Genomic DNA, 18,347 nt, shown 5'->3' with positions numbered 1-18,347 from the left:
CACATGGACATCACCAGATGGTCAACACCAAAATCAGATTGAATATATTCTTTGCAGCCAAAGATGGAGAAGCTCTATACAGCTAACAAAAACAAGACCAGGACCTGACAGTGGCTCAGATCATGAACTCCTTATTATCAAATTCAGACCAACCTAGACAGCATATTCAAAAGCAGAGACATTACTTTGCCAACTAAGGTCCGTCTAGTCAAGGGTATGGTATTTCCTGTGGTCATGTATGGATGTGAGAGTTGGACTGTGAAAAAGGCTGAGTGCCGAAAAACTGATGCTTTTGAACTGTGGTGTTGGAGAAGACTCTTGAGAGTCCCTTGGACTGCAAGGAGATCCAACCAGGCCATTCTGAAGGAGATCAGCCCTGGGATTTCTTTAGAAGGAATGATGCTAAAGCTGAAGCTTCAGTACTTTGGCCACCTCATGCAAAGAGTTGACTCACTGGAAAAGACTCTGATGCTGGGAGGGATTGGGGGTGGGAGGAGAAGGGGACAACAGAGGATGAGATGGCTGGATGGCATCACGGACTCAATGGACATGAGTCTGAGTGAACTCCGGGAGTAGGTGATGGACAGGGAGGCCTGGTGTGCTGCGATTCATGGGGTCGCAAAGAGTCGGACATGACTGAGCGACTGAACTGAACTGAATACTGTCAGGAGAATGGATCAGTACATGGCCATGGGATCATTCAAAGCATATTCTACTCTAATAAAACAAATAAAGTGCCACAATATACAACATCATGTGTGAATCCAAAACATAATTTTGAGTCTATGAAATTAGATACAAAAGATGAAACATACGGCATCATTTTATATAAAGTTCAAACATTGATGAAACTCTCTATGTTAGTAGAAGTTAGGTAAGCGCTTTTTTCCCTGTCGAGGAGGGAAGACACAGATACTGGGGACGACAGTGACTGTGGTGCTGGGACATTCTCTTTGCCGCTCTTGGGTGGGCTTCATTATGAGGTCTATACATACTGCTCCTATGATTTCCTGTTTTCTATGATTACATGTAAGCAACAATGTTGCTTAAAAAAATATTATTCCCCTTCACACTTCTTGCCCTGACCTGAAAAACGAATGAACAATGAGAAGATCCATATTTCACCACAAAATCTGACTTTGAAGCCCGTTTAACCTCACTCTCTACTCTTGGAGTCATTTCACTCCGGGAGCATCCTGAGTACCTGTAGCCCTTCCCTCTCTTACCTGAACAGATCACAGAGGCTGTGTTGCCATGGGAACAGTCAGGACCACCCAGGGCAGTCACAGGACAACTCCACAGGAAGGACTCTGCCCCCGAGCAGTGAAATCGGGCAGTTAAAATCTGACCACCTCCTTCCACCAAGTGTGGTCCTCCAGGGGTGGAGATGGCGACTCCACAGCCGAGTTGACGACAGACAACATTGGCATTGGCCAGACTCCAGTGGGAGGCACAGAGCGCTCTCCATCGTCCAGAAATGTTCATCTCCACCTGCCCCTCACACTGAGAGGAGACGTTTGTCATGAGCCGGACTTCTGAGTATGCTGGTAGAAGAAGGCAGAGTTTCAGCAAAATCACATGACTTTCTCACCTGAGCAGGGTGTTCACAGAGGTGAAAGGCCTGACCTGCATCTCACCTGAACAGACAACCTCAGCAGCTCCACTGTGGTGACAAGTGCCCCCTGGACAGGATATTCTGGGGCAGACCCAGAGCTCAGGCTCCTCCCCCTCACACCTGAACTCTTCAGCCCAGGCCAGGGCACTGGACATTCTGAAGAGCTCATGTCCCAGGACAGACACAGCCTTGCCACACCCCAGCTCTGCACAGACGACCTGGGCAGTGGGGAAGGTGAAGTTCCTGTCAGACACTGGGATCCAGTCTTCTCCAGAATACACTTCTACTCGCCCTGAGCAGGGTCCATCCCCTCCAGCCAGACGCACAAATCCTAAGAGGAAACAACAACAAAACCAGTCATTGTTCATGGTACTGACTTGGCAACTGGAAACCGCACGTCACAGGCAGTGGGGTAAAAGTTTTTCTTTTTAGAAGTGGAGCATGAAGAGAGTCTTTGACAGTTAGTGTCATAATTGAATTTTCATGAGCAGGTTTCTAAAGAGAAATCCAGGAGGATTACAAGGTCAGTTTGGAGTGGTTGAATCCCAAGAACATACACTTTGAGACTGGTTAGAAATGTGAATTCCTTGGTCTAGGAGCCTGGAAACTACAGAGCCCAATTCAGATCATTGGAATGGCTGAATACTGGAAACATGTGTTTTAGCATTGGTTGGAGAAGTGAATTTCTCACTTAGCAACCTAGGACCTACATACAGATCCAAGGACACTGTATAATATTCAGGCACTTAAACTTGAACATAGAGATATGCAGACCAGAAGCCACCCAGAGGGACGTGGGCTATGAGATTAGAGACCTAGCATCCAGACAAGCTTAGAAAGCTTTCATGGGACTTGTGGGGCTAATATTCTGACCAGTTTTCTCTCCCAGAAGCTAGTCCTCAAGTGACTTAGGTTAAGGAAAGTCCTGAGGCTGGATCCATGAGGGGATGCCAACCTGTAGATGAGTAACAGCTCCAGAGAAGAAATATAGACACTATCATTAATTCACATTTATGTCATCACATCTTGTCTTTCTGGTACTTTTTCATGCTAAAAACTTTCATGAATTCCTTCAGTGATCTCAGTGGGAAGGAAAATGAATTACGAAAACTCAGAGAGTCATAGAGAGAGAGTCTCAGCCATCTCTCTTGAAATCCTAGGATTTGTCAAAGAATCTTGGGGAAAGTGCGCTCTCAGTGGGAGTTTAACAGATAGCTGAGTTTCCACATCGTCTCCTATTAAAGGTTTTTTTCCTCAAACAGGACTCACAGAAAATGCTAAGGGCTGATAATAATTGATTTTAATACTATCATTGTACTAATTCTAACCACAGAAAAATATGCGTTCTTCTCAAGCACACATGGAATAGTCTCCAGGCTAGGTTACAAATAAGCCTTAACAAATTCAAAAATATTAAAATCATTCCAAGTATCTTACATGACCATAATGGAATGGTACTAAAATTCAGTAATGATCAGAAAACAGGAATTCATGAATATATAAAAATTAAACCACACACTCATATTTTAAGATTGTTTTCCTATTTCTATAAAGAATGATACTTCGATAGGAATTGCATTAAATCTATAGATCACTTTGAGAAGTACAGGCATTTTAACAATACTAATTCTTGCAGGCCAGAAACACAGAATGACTTTCCATTGATCATATTGTCTTTAATTTCTTTCACGGATGTTTTACAATTCTAAAAGAAGATGGCATGTTGTCAAAAAGAAGGAAGAAGAAAAAGGAGAAGGAGGAGGAAATGAGCAAACAAGCCATAATTTGGAGAGTTTCAAGTTGAAAAAGCCTCAGTATGGATAAATATGCAAATATTTGTGGGAAACACTCATTGAATAGGTTGCTAGCATACTACATCACCCTCTGCTCCTCCCATCCACCACCTAAACTGCTATCCTTTCTCATTTCTCCCACTTCAGACAAGCAAACGCCATTTTAAATGATACAGATGGATGGAAAAGAAAATCAGAAAGGATAGCTACTGCTGAAGAAGTAGGGTGTAGGTAGGGCATATGGCATGCAAGGTGGGATCAAGGAAGTTTTGAAACTAAAGGAGGAAAACCAAAATAAGAGTTCATCATTTGGTCATCAAAGGAACACATTTTGAACTGAATGAAGATAACCCAATGAAACAACTTTATTTAATTCATCAAGGACAATTCCCTGATTTCTGGGTGTGTTCTGATTATTTACTTCTGAAGTTCTTCCTGGTAAAGGACTGCTTAGTGATGCCCAACATCCAACCAAAAAATTACTACAATTTCCAAAAGAGAGAAATGTAACCCATAACACATTTTTTAAAAACAATCAGACAGAAAAAGAGACACCAATGTATAGAACAGTCTTTTGGACTCTGTGGGACAGGGCGAGGGTGGGATGATTTGGGAGAACGGCATTGAAACATGTATAATATCACATAAGAAACGAATCGCCAGTCCAGGTTCGATGCATGATACTAGATCCTCGGGGCTGGTGCACTGGAAGGACCCAGAGGGATGGTATGGGGAGGGAGAAGTGTTCAGGATGGGAAACATGTGTATACCCGTGCCGGATTCATGTTGATGTATGGCAAAACCGATAAAATATTGTGAAGTAATTAACCTCCAATTAAAATAAATAAATTTATATTAAAAAAAAATCATTTAAAGCAGCTTCAGAAATTACAGAAATGATTGAATTGACTGAAGAGCTCCTTAAAACCCTAATACCAATATGCTTAATGAAGCATAAAAATAAACAGGGAGAAAAACTAGGAAAAATAAACAAATGAGACTTCTGAAACTGAAAAATATAGTATTGGAATGAACAATTATTTGGATTAATTACACAGGAGACTAGACATTGCAGAATAAAAGAACTGGAAAGTAAAACACAGCAGTAGAGACGATCTCAATTGAACCAAAGAGAGTAAAAAGGCAGAAAAATATGAATGGAAACACAGTGGCATGTAGGATAATATCAAAATATATAAAATATGTGTATTTGGAGATTCAGATTAAGGGATGTGCAGAACAATATTAAGAGAAGATAAATGACATTTTCCCAAAGTTATTGAAAACTGTAAACCCACTGATCCAAAAAGCTAAACAAACCCCAAACAAGATAATGAAACCATCCTCAGAAAACTTGACAATGTAAATACTGAAATACATTGGTAAAGAAACAAACAAAAATATGTTAAGAGCAGCCAGGGAAGTTTGACACATTATATGCAGTGAACAAAAGGATAAGTATTATTTACTGACTTTTTGTTGGGGGCAATGAAAGTCAGATGACAATGTAAGAACATATTTAAAGTATTGGGATTGGGCATTTGTTATGCTAAAACTGAATCAGCTATGAAAATACTTTTCAAAGCTGAATGAAAATTAAAATGATATACCCGTGGCAGACTCATGTTGATGTATGGCAAAACCAATACAATATTGCAAAGTAATTAACCTCCAATTAAAATAAATAAATTTATATTTTTAAAAAATGAAATGATTTCAGATAAATGAGAGATGATAGAATTGGAGGCCACCGGACACACACCACACAAAACTGCCTCAGAAAGTTCTTTAAGCTAAAGGGAGATGACAGCAGATGAAAACATGGATCCTCTGAAAGCTATAGAGACTGTGCTAAATGTTGATTCTCTATTAGAAGATTTAAGGCAAAAAATATTAGCAACAAACTATAAGATTCATAATAAATTTATAAATAGAATTATGACAATGATAGCACCAATGACAAGAATAAGAAAGTGGAAGGAATGTATAGTGACTGACATTGCATGTTGTGACATAATATCGTTTCAAGGTAAAATGTAAATTAAAATTAATAATTCAATGTTGGGCTTTCCCAGTGGTTCAGTGGTGAAGACTCCACCTGACAATGCAAGAGACGTGGGTTCAATCCGTGGTCTAGAAGAATCCCACATACCACAGAGCCACTAAGCCCGTGCACCACAACTAGTGAGCCTGTGCTCCAGAGCCCAGGGCCCACCACTACTGAAGCTTGCGCCCCATAGAGCCTGTGAACTACAGCAAGAGAGGCCACTGCAATGAGAGCCTCATGCCTGCAACTAGAGAGTAGCCTCTGATCTCCACAACTAGAGAAAAGCCCATGCAGCAATGAAGACCCAGCCAGAAAAATATAAAAATTAGTATAAACTAAAAAAATTAAACATTATAATCACCTAAAAATCTGATACGATTAATAAACCAATACAGTATTTATTTGGGGGGGGGGGTGTTTTCTTTTTCTTTTCTTTTTATTTTTATTTTTACTTTATTTTACTTTACAATACTGTATTGGTTTTGCCATACATTGACATGAATCCGCCATGGGTGTACATGAGTTCCCAATCCTGAACCCCCTCCCACCTCCCTCCCCATATCATCTCTCTGGATCATCCCCGTGAACCAGCCCCAAGCATCCTGTATCCTGTATCAAACATAGACTGGCGATTCATTTCTTACATGATAGTATACATGTTTCAATGCCATTCTCCCAAATTATTCCACCCTCTCCCTCTCCCTCAGAGGCCAAAAGTCTGTTCTATACATCTGTGTCTCTTTTGCTGTCTTGCATACAGGGTCATCATTACTATCTTTCTAAATTCCATATATATGTGTCAGTATACTGTATTGATGTTTTTCTTTCTGACTTACTTCACTCTGTATAATCGGCTCCAGTTTCATCCATCTCATTAGAACTGATTCAAATGTATTCTTTTTAATGGCTGAGTAACAGTCCATTGTGCATATGTACCACAGCTGCTGATGGACATCTAGGTTGTTTCCATGTCCTGGCTATTATAAACAGTGCTGCGATGAACATTGGGGTACACGTGTCTCTTTCAATTCAAGCATGGAAATTGAAACTGTAATCAGAAATCTTCCAGCAAACAAAAGCCCAGGTCCAGATGGCTTCACAGCTGAATTCTACCAAAAATTTTGAGAAGAGCTAACACCTATCCTACTCAAACTCTTCCAGAAAATTACAGAGGAAGATAAACTTCCAAACTCATTCTATGAGGCCACCATCACCCTAATACCAAAACCTGACAAAGATGCCACAAAAAAAGAAAACTACAGGCCAATATCACTGATGAACATAGATGCAAAAATCCTCAACAAAATTCTAGCAATCAGAATCCAACAACACATCAAAAATATCATACACCATGACCAAGTGGGCTTTATCCCAGGGATGTAAGGATTCTTCAGTATCTGCAAATCAATCAATGTAATACACCACATTAACAAATTGAAAAATAAAAGCCATATGATTATCTCAAGAGATGCAGAGAAGGCCTTTGACAAAATTCAACATCCATTTATGATAAAACCTCTCCAAAAAGCAGGAATAGAAGGAACATACCTCAACACAATAAAAGCTATATATGACAAACCCACAGCAAACATTATCCTCAGTGGTGAAAAATTGAAAGCATTTCCCCTAAAGTCAGGAACAAGACAAGGATGCCCACTTTCACTGCTACTATTCAACATAGTTCTGGAAGTTTTGGCCACAGCAATCAGAGCATAAAAAGAAATAAAAGAAATCCAAATTGGAAAAGAAGAAGTAAAACTCTCACTGTTTGCAAATGACATGATCCTCTACATAGAAAACCCTAAAGACTCCACCAGAAAATTACTGGAGCTAATCAATGAATATAGTAAAGTTGCAGGATATAAAATCAACACACAGAAATCCCTTACATTCCTATACACTAATAATGAGAAAGTAGAAAAAGAAATTAAGGAAACAATTCCATTCACCATTGCAACAAAAAGAATAAAATACTTAGGAATATATCTATCTAAAGAAACTAAAGACTTACATATATGAAACTATAAAACACTGATGAATGAAATCAAAGAAGACACTAATAGATGGAGAAATATAGTATGTTCATGGATCGGAAGAATCAATATGGTGAAAATGAGTATACTACCCAAAGCAATTTACAAATTCAATGCAATCCCTATCAAGCTACCAGTGATATTTTTCACAGAGCTAGAACAAATAATTTCAAGATTTGTATGGAAATACAAAAAACCTTGAATAGCCAAAGCAATCTTGAGAAAGAAGAATGGAACTGGAGGAATCAACTTGCCTGACTTCAGGCTCTACTACAAAGCCACAGTCATCAAGACAGTATGGTACTGGCATAAAGACAGAAATATAGATCAATGGAACAAAACAGAAAGCCCAGAGATAAATCCACACACCTATGGACAGCTTATCTTTGATAAAGGAGGCAAGAATATACAATGGAGTAAAGACAAAGTGGTGCTGGGAAAACTGGTCAACCACTTGTAAAAGAATGAAATTAGATCACTTTCTAACACCACACACAAAAATAAACTCAAAATGGATTAAAGATATAAACATAAGACGAGAAACTATAAAACTCCTAGACGAGAACATAGTCAATACAGTATTTAAATTAAAATGGTAAAATATACTCAAAAATTAAAATAAGAACAAATATAGAACATAGAGCAGCTGCTGCTGCTACTGCTGCTAAGTCGCTTCACTCGTGTCCGACTCTGTGTGACCCCATAGATGGCAGCCCACCAGGCTCCCCCATCCCTGGAATTCTCAAGGCAAGAACATTGGAGTGGGTTGCCAGTTCCTTCTCCAATGCATAAAAGCAAAAAGTGAAAGTGAATTTGCTCAGTCATGTCTGACTCTTAGCTACCCATGGACTGCAGCTTACCAGGCTCCTCTGTCCATGGGATTTTCCAGGCAAGAGTACTGGAGTGGGTTGCCATTGCCTTCCAACAAATAGCAGGCAAGTACACTTAAACCCAATTATGTCAATAATTACATTAAATGTGAATAATTTAAGTACTCCAAATAAAAAAACAAGATAATCAGACCAGATAAAATAAGACAAAACAATATACTATCTACAAACTTTCATGTGTTTAAATATAAACACAGAAACATACTAAAGAGGTAAAAATTACATACCATGCAAACACAAATCAGAGAAAACTGTATATAATATCTAAATTAATATCATACAAAATCAAATGATAAGACAAAGAATTCATTCAGAGAAAAAGAAACATTTTATAATAATAAAATACAAAAGAAATTATATAGTATTGAAACTGGTGGGTTAAAAATTAAGTGATGCTTAGAGGAAAATTTAGAACCTTGATGCTTCCTTGATGATTACGTTAGAATAAAAATAGAAATGGAAGGAAATGATCCAAGACTCCACCTCAAGAATCTACAAAAGCAACCACAATCATAACTGAAAAAGAGGAATGAAAACTGAGCATAGAAATCAATTAAGAAGAAAGGAAATACACCGTCAAGAAAACCAATACAGTCCATTAGTGATTCTCTTAAAAAGAACATTAAGATGGATAATCTTCTAGCAAACCAATTAAGAAAAAAGAGGGAACACATTAGCAGCACCAGTAACAGAAGGAGGAATATCATTGTAGATCTTCCCAACATATAAAGATATGAGATATCTTTATATCTCTCTCAGTGTTACTAATTTGAAAATTTTTTGTAAAATGGGCCAAGTCCTTAAAAACACATTACTTGTGAAACACAACTCACCAAAATCTGATACAAAAAAAATAAGAGAAAAATATGGTAAACTTATTTGTTAAATAAACAGAATCCATATTATAAAAATTTTCCACCAAGAAAACTGCCAGCTACAAATGCTAGCCCTTCCACAGAGCTCAGAAATGACTCCCACAGCCAGATAAAGGAAGAGAGGGAGGGAAGGAATGGGGCAGGAAGGAAGTGTAACACAGAGGCTGTGGTTAATGTACGAGTTGACTGCATCTTTCCAACCCACCCCTCCTGCAATCCTTGCATCTTCATCCCCTCACCATTTTGCACTTCAGTACTGTAGTCCCTGGTGGCTCAGAAGATAATCAAGACTCTGCCTGCAATGCAGGAGACCCAGGTTTGATCCCAGGGTAAGGAAGATCCCCTAGAGAAAGAAATGACAACCCACTACAGTAATTGTGCCTGGTCCATGGGGTCACAGAGTAGGGCAGGACTGAAGCAACTTGGAATGCTTGCACCACAGTCCTTCAAAATTTGTGTGTTCCCTCCCAGATCTTCCACGTGAATTCCATGAAATCTCCTCATTATTTCAAACAAGCTTTGCTACATTCTCCTCTGGTCATTGTTTCCATTCTAGATTTCTCCTAAACATGGTACTTCACTTCCAGCAATCCACTACTGAGGCTGAAATTTCTCTACCGTACCTGACTCCTAAGGTTGAGCAGAAGTACTCCAAGAGTTTTGATTAAGATAATGAAAACACATGCTATTCTAATCTGATTTCTGCTACATCACCACCACTTTGACTTATCTTCACATCATTAAAATATGTCTGAAAATACAGAAAAACAGACCTGGAGGAGGTAACTAGTGACTAAAACAGAAATAGAAGGAACCTGGAACCATTCATAAAAATGTGAGAGTCTAAGTTAGAGCAATGGTAATTAGGGAGTACAAACCACAGTCAGGGTTTAAATATTAGTTCAGTTCAGTTCAATTCAGTTCAGCCGCTCAGTCATGTCTGAGTCTTTGTGACCCCATGAATCACAGCACGCCAGGCCTCCCTGTCCATCACCAACTCCCGGAGTTCACCAAAACTCACGTCCATTGAGTCAGTGATGCCATCCAGCCATCTCATCCTCTGTCGTCCCCTTCTCCTCCTGCCCCCAATCCCTCCCAGCATCAGAGTCTTTTCTAATGAGTCAACTCTTCACATGAGCTGGCCAAAGTATTGGAGTTTCAGCTTTAGCATCAGTCTTTCCAATGAACACCGAGGACTGATCTCCTTTAGAATGGACTGGTTAGATCACCTTGCAGTCCAAGGGACTCTCAAGAGTCTTCTCCAACACCACAGTTCAAAAGCACCAATTCTTCGGCACTCTGCTTTCTTCACAGTTCAACTTTGATCCATACATGACCACTGGAAAACCACAGCCTTGACTAGACAGAACTTTGTTAAATAGCAGAGCACTTCCAATTCTCTAAGTATATCTTAACTGGAATTAATAACAAGACATCAGTTTTCTTAGGGTAACATTGGGAGTTCTAATTTCACACAAAGTTTCAACATCACACACTCCATTCTCACTCAGATGCTCATTTATCAAAATATGGTAGAGACACCTGTAGTATTTCCACAAATTTATCTTCAGGTGGAACCATTATGACATTGTGACTATGAGGAAGGTTACTTGAGATGCCAGGAAACAGGTTTGTTTAAAACAAAAGTTTCTAACTAAAATTCAAATTCACCTTGAAAATAATTATTTTTAATAAGAGTGATAAAGAGAATGGAAGAAAACATTTTGAAGAGATGAATAGATTTATGACATAAGTGCTGTAGTGGTTTCACAAATGCAGACTTATCCAGCAGTGTTGTATGTCAGACACAGCTCAATAAAGTACTTTTTAAAAAGGAAAAGAATTGATTCCTTAAGGGCATCAACTAGAATCATCAAAGATCTGCTGAAAGTGAGATTAGAAAAGATCACTTTTCCAATGATCTTCCTGTACATAAACACCCAAGAGCTGATTGGCTGTGGCTGTTAAGGCCCTACTGCAAAGGTCTTAAGGGCCCTCCTGTCCCACCATCCCATTAGATGGGGTGATACTATCCTAAGTCCAGTCTTCTACCTTAGGGAATTCACTGTGATAACTGACAATATCTTCCTCCAGTCCAGTTGTTCTGATATGATTAATAACCTGGACATGCAATCTGCAATTGTGATAACAACTAGAAGCATCTCTGTCAAATACTGTGAATACCCATTCACAGCCTAGTTTCACTGCTGTCTTTCCTGCATCCACCTTGGCATAGGTCAAACACACTTAGGTAGCACTGAGTAATTCTTAGAAGTCACATCAGGTCCTCTTAGCTTCAATTCAGTTCAGCTCAGGTCCTCAGTCATGTCTGACTCTTTACAACACCATGGGCTGCAGCATGCCAGGCCTCCCTGTCCATCAACTCCCGGGGTTTTCTCTAACTCATGTCTATTCAGTTTGTGATGCTATCCAACCACCTCATCCTCTGTTATCCCTTTCTCCTCCCACCTTCAATCTTTCCCAGCATCATGGTCTTTTCCAATCAGTCGGTTCTTCACATCAGGTGGCCAAAATACTGGAGTTTCAGCCTCAGCATTAGTCCTTCCAATGAATGTTCCGGACTGATCTCCTTTAGGAGGGACTGGTTGGATCTCCTTGCAGTCCAAAGGACTCTCAAGAGTCTTCTCCATCACCACAATTCAAAAGCATGAATTCTTCAGCGCTCAGCTTTCTTTATAGTCCAACACTCACATCCATACAGGACTACTGGAAAAACAATAGCTTTGACTAGACTGGTCTTTGTTGGCAAAGAAATGTCTCTGCTTTTTAATATGCTGTCTAGGTTGGTCATAGCTTTTCTTCCAAGGAGCAAGCGTCTGTTAATTTCATGGCTGCAGTCACCATCTGCAGTAATTTTGGAGCCCCCCACCAAAAAAAAAAAGTTCATTAACTATTCCCACTGTTTCCCCATCTATTTGCCAGGAGGTGATGGGACCAGACGCTATGATCTTAGTTTCTGAATATTGAGTTTTTAAGCCAACTTTTTCACTCTCCTCTTTCACTATCATCAAGAGCCTCTTTAGTTCTTTGCCTTCAGCCATAAGTGTGATACAATCTGCATCTAAGGTTATTGATATTTCTCCTGACAATCTTGATTCCAACTTGTCCTTCATCCAGCCCAACATTTCTCATGATGCACTCTGCATATAAATTAAATAAGCAGGTTGACAATATACAGCCTTGATGTACTCCTTCCCCGATTTGGAACCAATCTTTTGTTCCATGTCCAGTTCTAACTGTTACTTTTTGTCCTCCATACAGATTTCTCAGGATGCAGTTCAGGTGGTCTGGTATTCATATATCCTGAAGAATTTTCCAGTTTGCTGTGATCCACACAGTTAAAGGCATTGGCATAGTCAATAAAGTAGAAGTAGATGTTTTTCTGGAACTCTCTTGCATTTTCAGTGGTCAAACGGATGTTGGTAATTTGACCTCTGGTTCCTCTGTCTTTTCTAAATCCAGCTTGAACATCTGGAAGTTCACAGTTCATGGACCACAGCCTTGTCTAACTCAAGGAAACTATGAGCCATGCCATGTAGGGCCACCCAAGACAGGTGGGTCTTAGTGGAGAGTTCTGACAAGACATGGTCCATGGAGAAGGAAAGGCAAACCACTTCTGTATTCTTGCCTTGAGAACCACAGGAACTCCTAGATTCACTGCCTCTTATACATGATGCACTTCAGCTGCTGTCTTGTAAACATCAAGACATTTTCCTGCTCCCTCAACATCCCTGCAAATGTGGTGTGAGCTCCCAACTCGATTCATCAGGTACACCAGTGTGATGAGATTTTCCCTGCCATGAGTCCCCCTTCTGGCCTCTTCTGACTGTGACCTAGGGACATTTAAATGTACCACTGAATTTCTCTCACACCTTTTCCTGTGTAACTGCACCATGACTTCGGGTATGGTCACTTGTCCATGGGTCTTCACATGCCCTTTTGAGGTCACCATTGCTTGGTTGAGGCTGTTCTATTGGCACATCACCCACATACCAACCTGATGGAGTGTGTGACTCTGACTTTTAGGACCAATGAGGTAATAAACCTTGTTGCCTACAACTCTCCTATGACACACCCCCCATCAATGTAGACATACCCTACTGACCATTATGTCAAAGAATACAGAATAATTATCATGCTGAGACTGTGTCACAGAGGTCAATTTAGAAGCTGAATCTGTATGAAACTTTTGACCTCACCTCTGCCTCCTGTGACACATCACAAAGACCCTTCACCCAAGCATGTTCTAAAGGCTGTATCCATAATTTCAAGTTATTCTGGTGATAAGACAAAGGCTTTTCCTGCTAGAGATCCCCACACACACGAGACAGGACTTACCTGAGCAGACTACTCCAGCATCCCAGTCGTGGATTAAGCTATCATTACGATAGTCTTTAATATTAGAATGCCTACAGTCACTGACAGTTGACTCCACCCCTTCACATGAAGTATACGAAAGCCAAATGGGGCCAACTCCTGGTCCAAAATAAGCCTGTTTAGGAATACCAACAGCAGCTCCACACCCCAGCTGTCTGCACACTACAGATGCATCCTTCAAACTCCAGCTGACATCAAACACTGTGCCCCATTCTCCTTGGTGCTTCACTTCCACTCTCCCCTCACAGCGGTGGGCTCCATCCTTCAGCCTCAGCTCCAGTACTGCAAAAGAGACACACGACACAAAAAAGATTTTAGGAGACTTAGAGTGGTATAATATTTAAAACGTTAGCTTTCTGAGGAGCAAAACAGTGCATGGGATATAGTATTTCCTGACCTCTGTAGTATAAGCATTCCCACCATGGCCAACTCTAAGCCCCCAGTGTGCCATCACTGAACACAGAGCAGGAAGGGAGGCACCAGGTATTTCTTAGGAGCCTGTAGAACCAGCTTCAGGGACACCACCGAGGACAGGCCTTCAGACAGTCTGGATGCTGCCCTCCCTGTAGATGCACCCAAGGCTCCTAGGGCCCAGCTTCCCCATCTCAGTTACAGCTCATGGCCCGGGATCCAGGGAGAAATTCTCCCTCTCCTTCCTTGTCCATAGGGAAGATCGCATTCAGCCTAGGAACAGAGGGCTGGGTAACAGGCTCTAAAATGTCCTGGTTATTCCTGCCATCTGATGTTCATGTCTTTGTGTAATTCCACACTCCAATGTACCTGTAACATGCATCTAACAAATGGAATTTGACAAAAGTGATCAGATGTCACTTTAGCGATTAAGTCATAAGATGACTCTGGTTTCTGCATATAAAAAGGAGTTCATTAGTAGGAACATCATAGATGGAGACATTACCAGTGTTCAGTTCAGTTCAGTTCAGTTGCTAGGTCGTGTCTGATTCTTTGAGACCCCATGGACTACAGTATGCCCAGGCTCCCTATCCATCACCAACTCTCGGAGTTTACTCAGACTCATATCCATTCAGTCAGTGATGCCATGCAAGCATCTCATCCTCTGTCATCCCCTTCCCTTCCCACCTTCAATCTTTGCCAGCATCAGAAGACTATTAAAAAAAAAAAAACCAAAAACAAAGAACTAACCAAATATTTTGCAATTCTCTCATCGCTCAGTTGGTAAAGAATCCACCTGCAATGCAGGAGACCCCGGTTCAATTCCTGGGTCAGGAATAACTGCTGGAGAAGGGATAGGCTACCCACTCCAGTATTCTCTTGGTCTTCTCTTGTGGCCCAGCTGGTAGAGAATCAGTCTGCAATGCTGAGGACCTGGGTTTGATCCTTGGGTTGGGAAGACCCCCTGGAGAAAGGAAAGACTACCCACTCCAGTAAGGCCTGGAGAATTCCATGCACCGTGTACCCATGTGGTCACAAAGAGTCAAACATGACTGAGTAACTTTCACCGCTTCAATTCTTCAACCAGATATTTTGAAGTTGAATAATAAATTGGTGCTATATAATAAATATAGTGCTTCCCAGTTGGCACTAGTGGTAAAGAACCTATCTGCAAGTGCAGGAAATGTAAGAGACTCGGGCTCAATCCCTGGGTCCAGAAGATCCCCTGGAGGAGTGCATGGCAACCCACTTCAGTATGCTTGCCTGGAGAATCCTGTGGACAGAGGAGCCTGGTGGGCTACAGTCCATAGGGTCACAAAGAGTCAGACATGACTGAGGCGACTTAACATGCACAATACAATGAGTGAACTGAAGAATTCAACAGAGACTCAACAACAGACTTGACCAAGGGAAAGAAAAAGACAAAAGAATCAATGTGTTAGAAGGAAGATTAGTTGAAAGCATCCAAATCGAGGAGCCAAAAGAGAATGAAAGGAATATAGAAAGCCAGTGGACACCATAAAGAGAAACAATGTACGGACTGGAGTCAGAGCAGAAGAAGCGAAGGAGAAATGAATTAAGGGCTGAGGACCTCCCTGGTGGTGTAGTGGTTAAGAATCCACCTGCCAGTGCAGGGGACATGGGTTCAATCCCTGGTCCAGGAAGATGCCACATGCCACAGAGCAACTAAGCCAGAGTGCGACAGCTGCTGAAACGTGTGCACCCAGAGCCTGTGCTCTGCACCAAGAGAAGCCCCTGCAGTGAGAAGCCTGTGCACTGCAGTGAGGAGCAGCCCCCGCTCAACACAGCTACAGAAAGTCCGCGGGCAGCAAGGAGACCCAGCACAGCCAAAAGTAAATAATTAAAACAGGAAGACAGGCTGTGAATTTCCAAACCTGGGGAAAGATCTGGACATATAAGTTCAAGAAGCTAATAAGTCACCCCAAAATTTCAATCCAAAACCACCTTCTCCAAGACTCACAGAGTAAACGGTTCAAATGCAAAGAGAAAGAGAGAATTCTAAACGTCTAAAGAGTAGAAAAGAATTCTGTCACCCAAGAGGACTCCCATAAGGAGATCAACGGATTTGTCCAAAGAGACCCTGCAGACCATGAGGAAGGATTGGTAACACACTCCACCCTCACTCAGGGGAAAGCAGCTCCAGGGAGGGACAGAAGAGGGCATGGAGAAAGGGCTCCCTGCAGAGTCACAGCAGATCCTGGGAGGGGAAAGGACCGTCCCAGGACCCAGCACGTCAGGAAATGAGTCACGGGGACCAGGGCAGGGACTTGTGAACTTATACACGTGGGGCTGCACGTCAGCTGATCTTTACAAACAGAGGGATAAGTCATTCATTGCAAGGACTGATGTGGAAGCTGAAACTCCAATACTTTGGCCACCTTATGTGAAGAGCTGACACATCTGAAAAGACCCTGAAGCTGGTAAAGAGAGAAGGTGGGAGGAGAAGGGGATGACAGAGGATGAGATGGTTGGATGGCGTCACCAACTCAAAGGACATGAGTTTGGGTAGACTCCGGGAGTTGGTGATGGACAGGGAGGCCTGGTGTGCGGCAGTCCATGGGATCACAGAGTCAGACACCAGTGAGCGACTGAACTGAACTGAACTGAACTGAACTGAACAGACAAGAGGCCCCTCTCCCGGATTCGGGCTTCTCTGCTCCCTAATGGACACCTGGTGGGAATGGGTGAGGCCAGCAGGCAGAGCCTCTCACAGAGCCCAGTGCTAGGCAGACATGGCAACAAGCAGAGGGGAGCCCGAGAGATGGGGGACAGGAGCCAGAGAGAGGCAGGCAGGTGCACGATTATCTCTGATCCAGTTACATGCAGCTCCGTGACACCCAGCCCTGTGGACACCCTGTGTGCTTCACAGACCAACGGACTCAGTCCCTGCTCAGCAGCTCGGTTCCTCTCACACAGACAGGCTCCACCTCCCTTCACACACACACACACACACACACACACACACACACACACACACACACACACACAGAGGCTCAAACACTCCCCCCACACACACACAGCCTTACACACCCTCACACACTCCTCACTCACCCTCACTCACCCACACATACTCCTCATACACCTTAATATATCACTTGCACACTCCTCACTCACCCTCACTCACCCACACATACTCCTCACACACCTTAATATATCACTTGCACACTCCTCACACACTCCACAAACGCATACACTCTTCACACCCACATACACCCTCACACGCACACACCCTCACACACTCCTCACCTGCACACATACACACACATACACACACACAACCACAGAGCCTACAGGAGTGAAGACACAGGAAACACAGGGGCAGTGCTCGCACACCAGGCACATGGAGCGTGTGGGAACAGCTCAGAGTCCCCGGTGAGCCCAGTCGCTGGACCTTCCACACACTGGGAGCCACTGGGACCCTAGAAGCTCCTTGAAAACAAGGGAGACAGTGAAGGGACTCAGGCTGACCCAGCTCAGTCCAGACAAAGTCTCACTGCTCTGTAAAATCTGCCGCTATGACCAATGGACACCCCCATAGGAGAGGGACCAGTATTCACATCAGCATGGTTCTTTTTTGGTCAGAAACACTGAGGCTCAGCTCCAGAACTCCAGACACCTGCCTGCTGTGGACCCAGGACAGAGGGGCAGCTCTTACCTTGACCACCCACCACAGTGCGGAGGAGGAGGACACACAGTCCCCGCAGGGAGAGGCGTCTGCCCAGAGCCATCCTGACCCCACGTCTTCAAGATCACAGTCCCAGCTGCAGGATCAGCCTGCGAGGAGGCGTCACGGTGCCGACCGGGGTCTATATAGACCACCCCTTACACCCTCCCTCCTGAGAGCCAATAGCGACACCTTTCACCATTTTAGGCACTATTGGAGGCTGCATCAGCCACTTTCTGAAGCTCAGTCACCAATGAGCTTCTGAATCTTCAACATCTCCTTATATGAGCAACACGGTCCTTTAACCTCCTGCTTCTGTAGTCCTAAGAGCTGGGTCCCACCACTGGGACTGGATAGAAACGGTTCATCAAAAATCACGAGTGCCTTTCTCTCCCCTGATCACCCTGGTCAATATCTGAAGACTGTGAGATCTCACAGGGTCTGGGTGTGGGATCTGTTGAGCCATGGAGAATAACTTGTAGAATCAAGTATTGATCTTCCCCAGCACTGAGCTCAGGGTGGAAGCAGAGAACTACAGTAAGTCTATTTATTTATTTTATTTTTTTTTAGTTTTTAGCTGTTTAATTTGATGTATAGCAT

General features: G+C 42.4%; 1 protein-coding gene across 1 annotated transcript in view; it reads right to left on the bottom strand.

Moving 5' to 3' along the window:
* Positions 1 to 17,867, bottom strand: part of LOC138437844 (antigen WC1.1-like) — a 52,065-nt gene extending 34,198 nt beyond the window's left edge. Inside the window, exons 1-4 of the mRNA XM_069585810.1 lie at positions 17,739 to 17,867; positions 13,613 to 13,933; positions 1,638 to 1,946; positions 1,227 to 1,544 (exon numbers count right to left, since the gene is read on the bottom strand). Of these exons, the coding sequence (XP_069441911.1) occupies positions 1,227 to 1,544; positions 1,638 to 1,946; positions 13,613 to 13,933; positions 17,739 to 17,811 (1,021 nt within the window). The 5' untranslated portion in view covers positions 17,812 to 17,867. The remainder of the gene's footprint in view (positions 1 to 1,226; positions 1,545 to 1,637; positions 1,947 to 13,612; positions 13,934 to 17,738) is intronic.
* Positions 17,868 to 18,347: the final 480 nt, after the last annotated feature.

The sequence above is a fragment of the Ovis canadensis genome, chromosome 3 (assembly GCF_042477335.2).
Source record: "Ovis canadensis isolate MfBH-ARS-UI-01 breed Bighorn chromosome 3, ARS-UI_OviCan_v2, whole genome shotgun sequence".
In the NCBI taxonomy this organism is placed as follows: domain Eukaryota; kingdom Metazoa; phylum Chordata; class Mammalia; order Artiodactyla; family Bovidae; genus Ovis; species Ovis canadensis.
The sequence above is the reverse complement of the archived record's forward strand: the minus strand, read 5'-3'. Positions and strand labels throughout refer to the sequence as shown.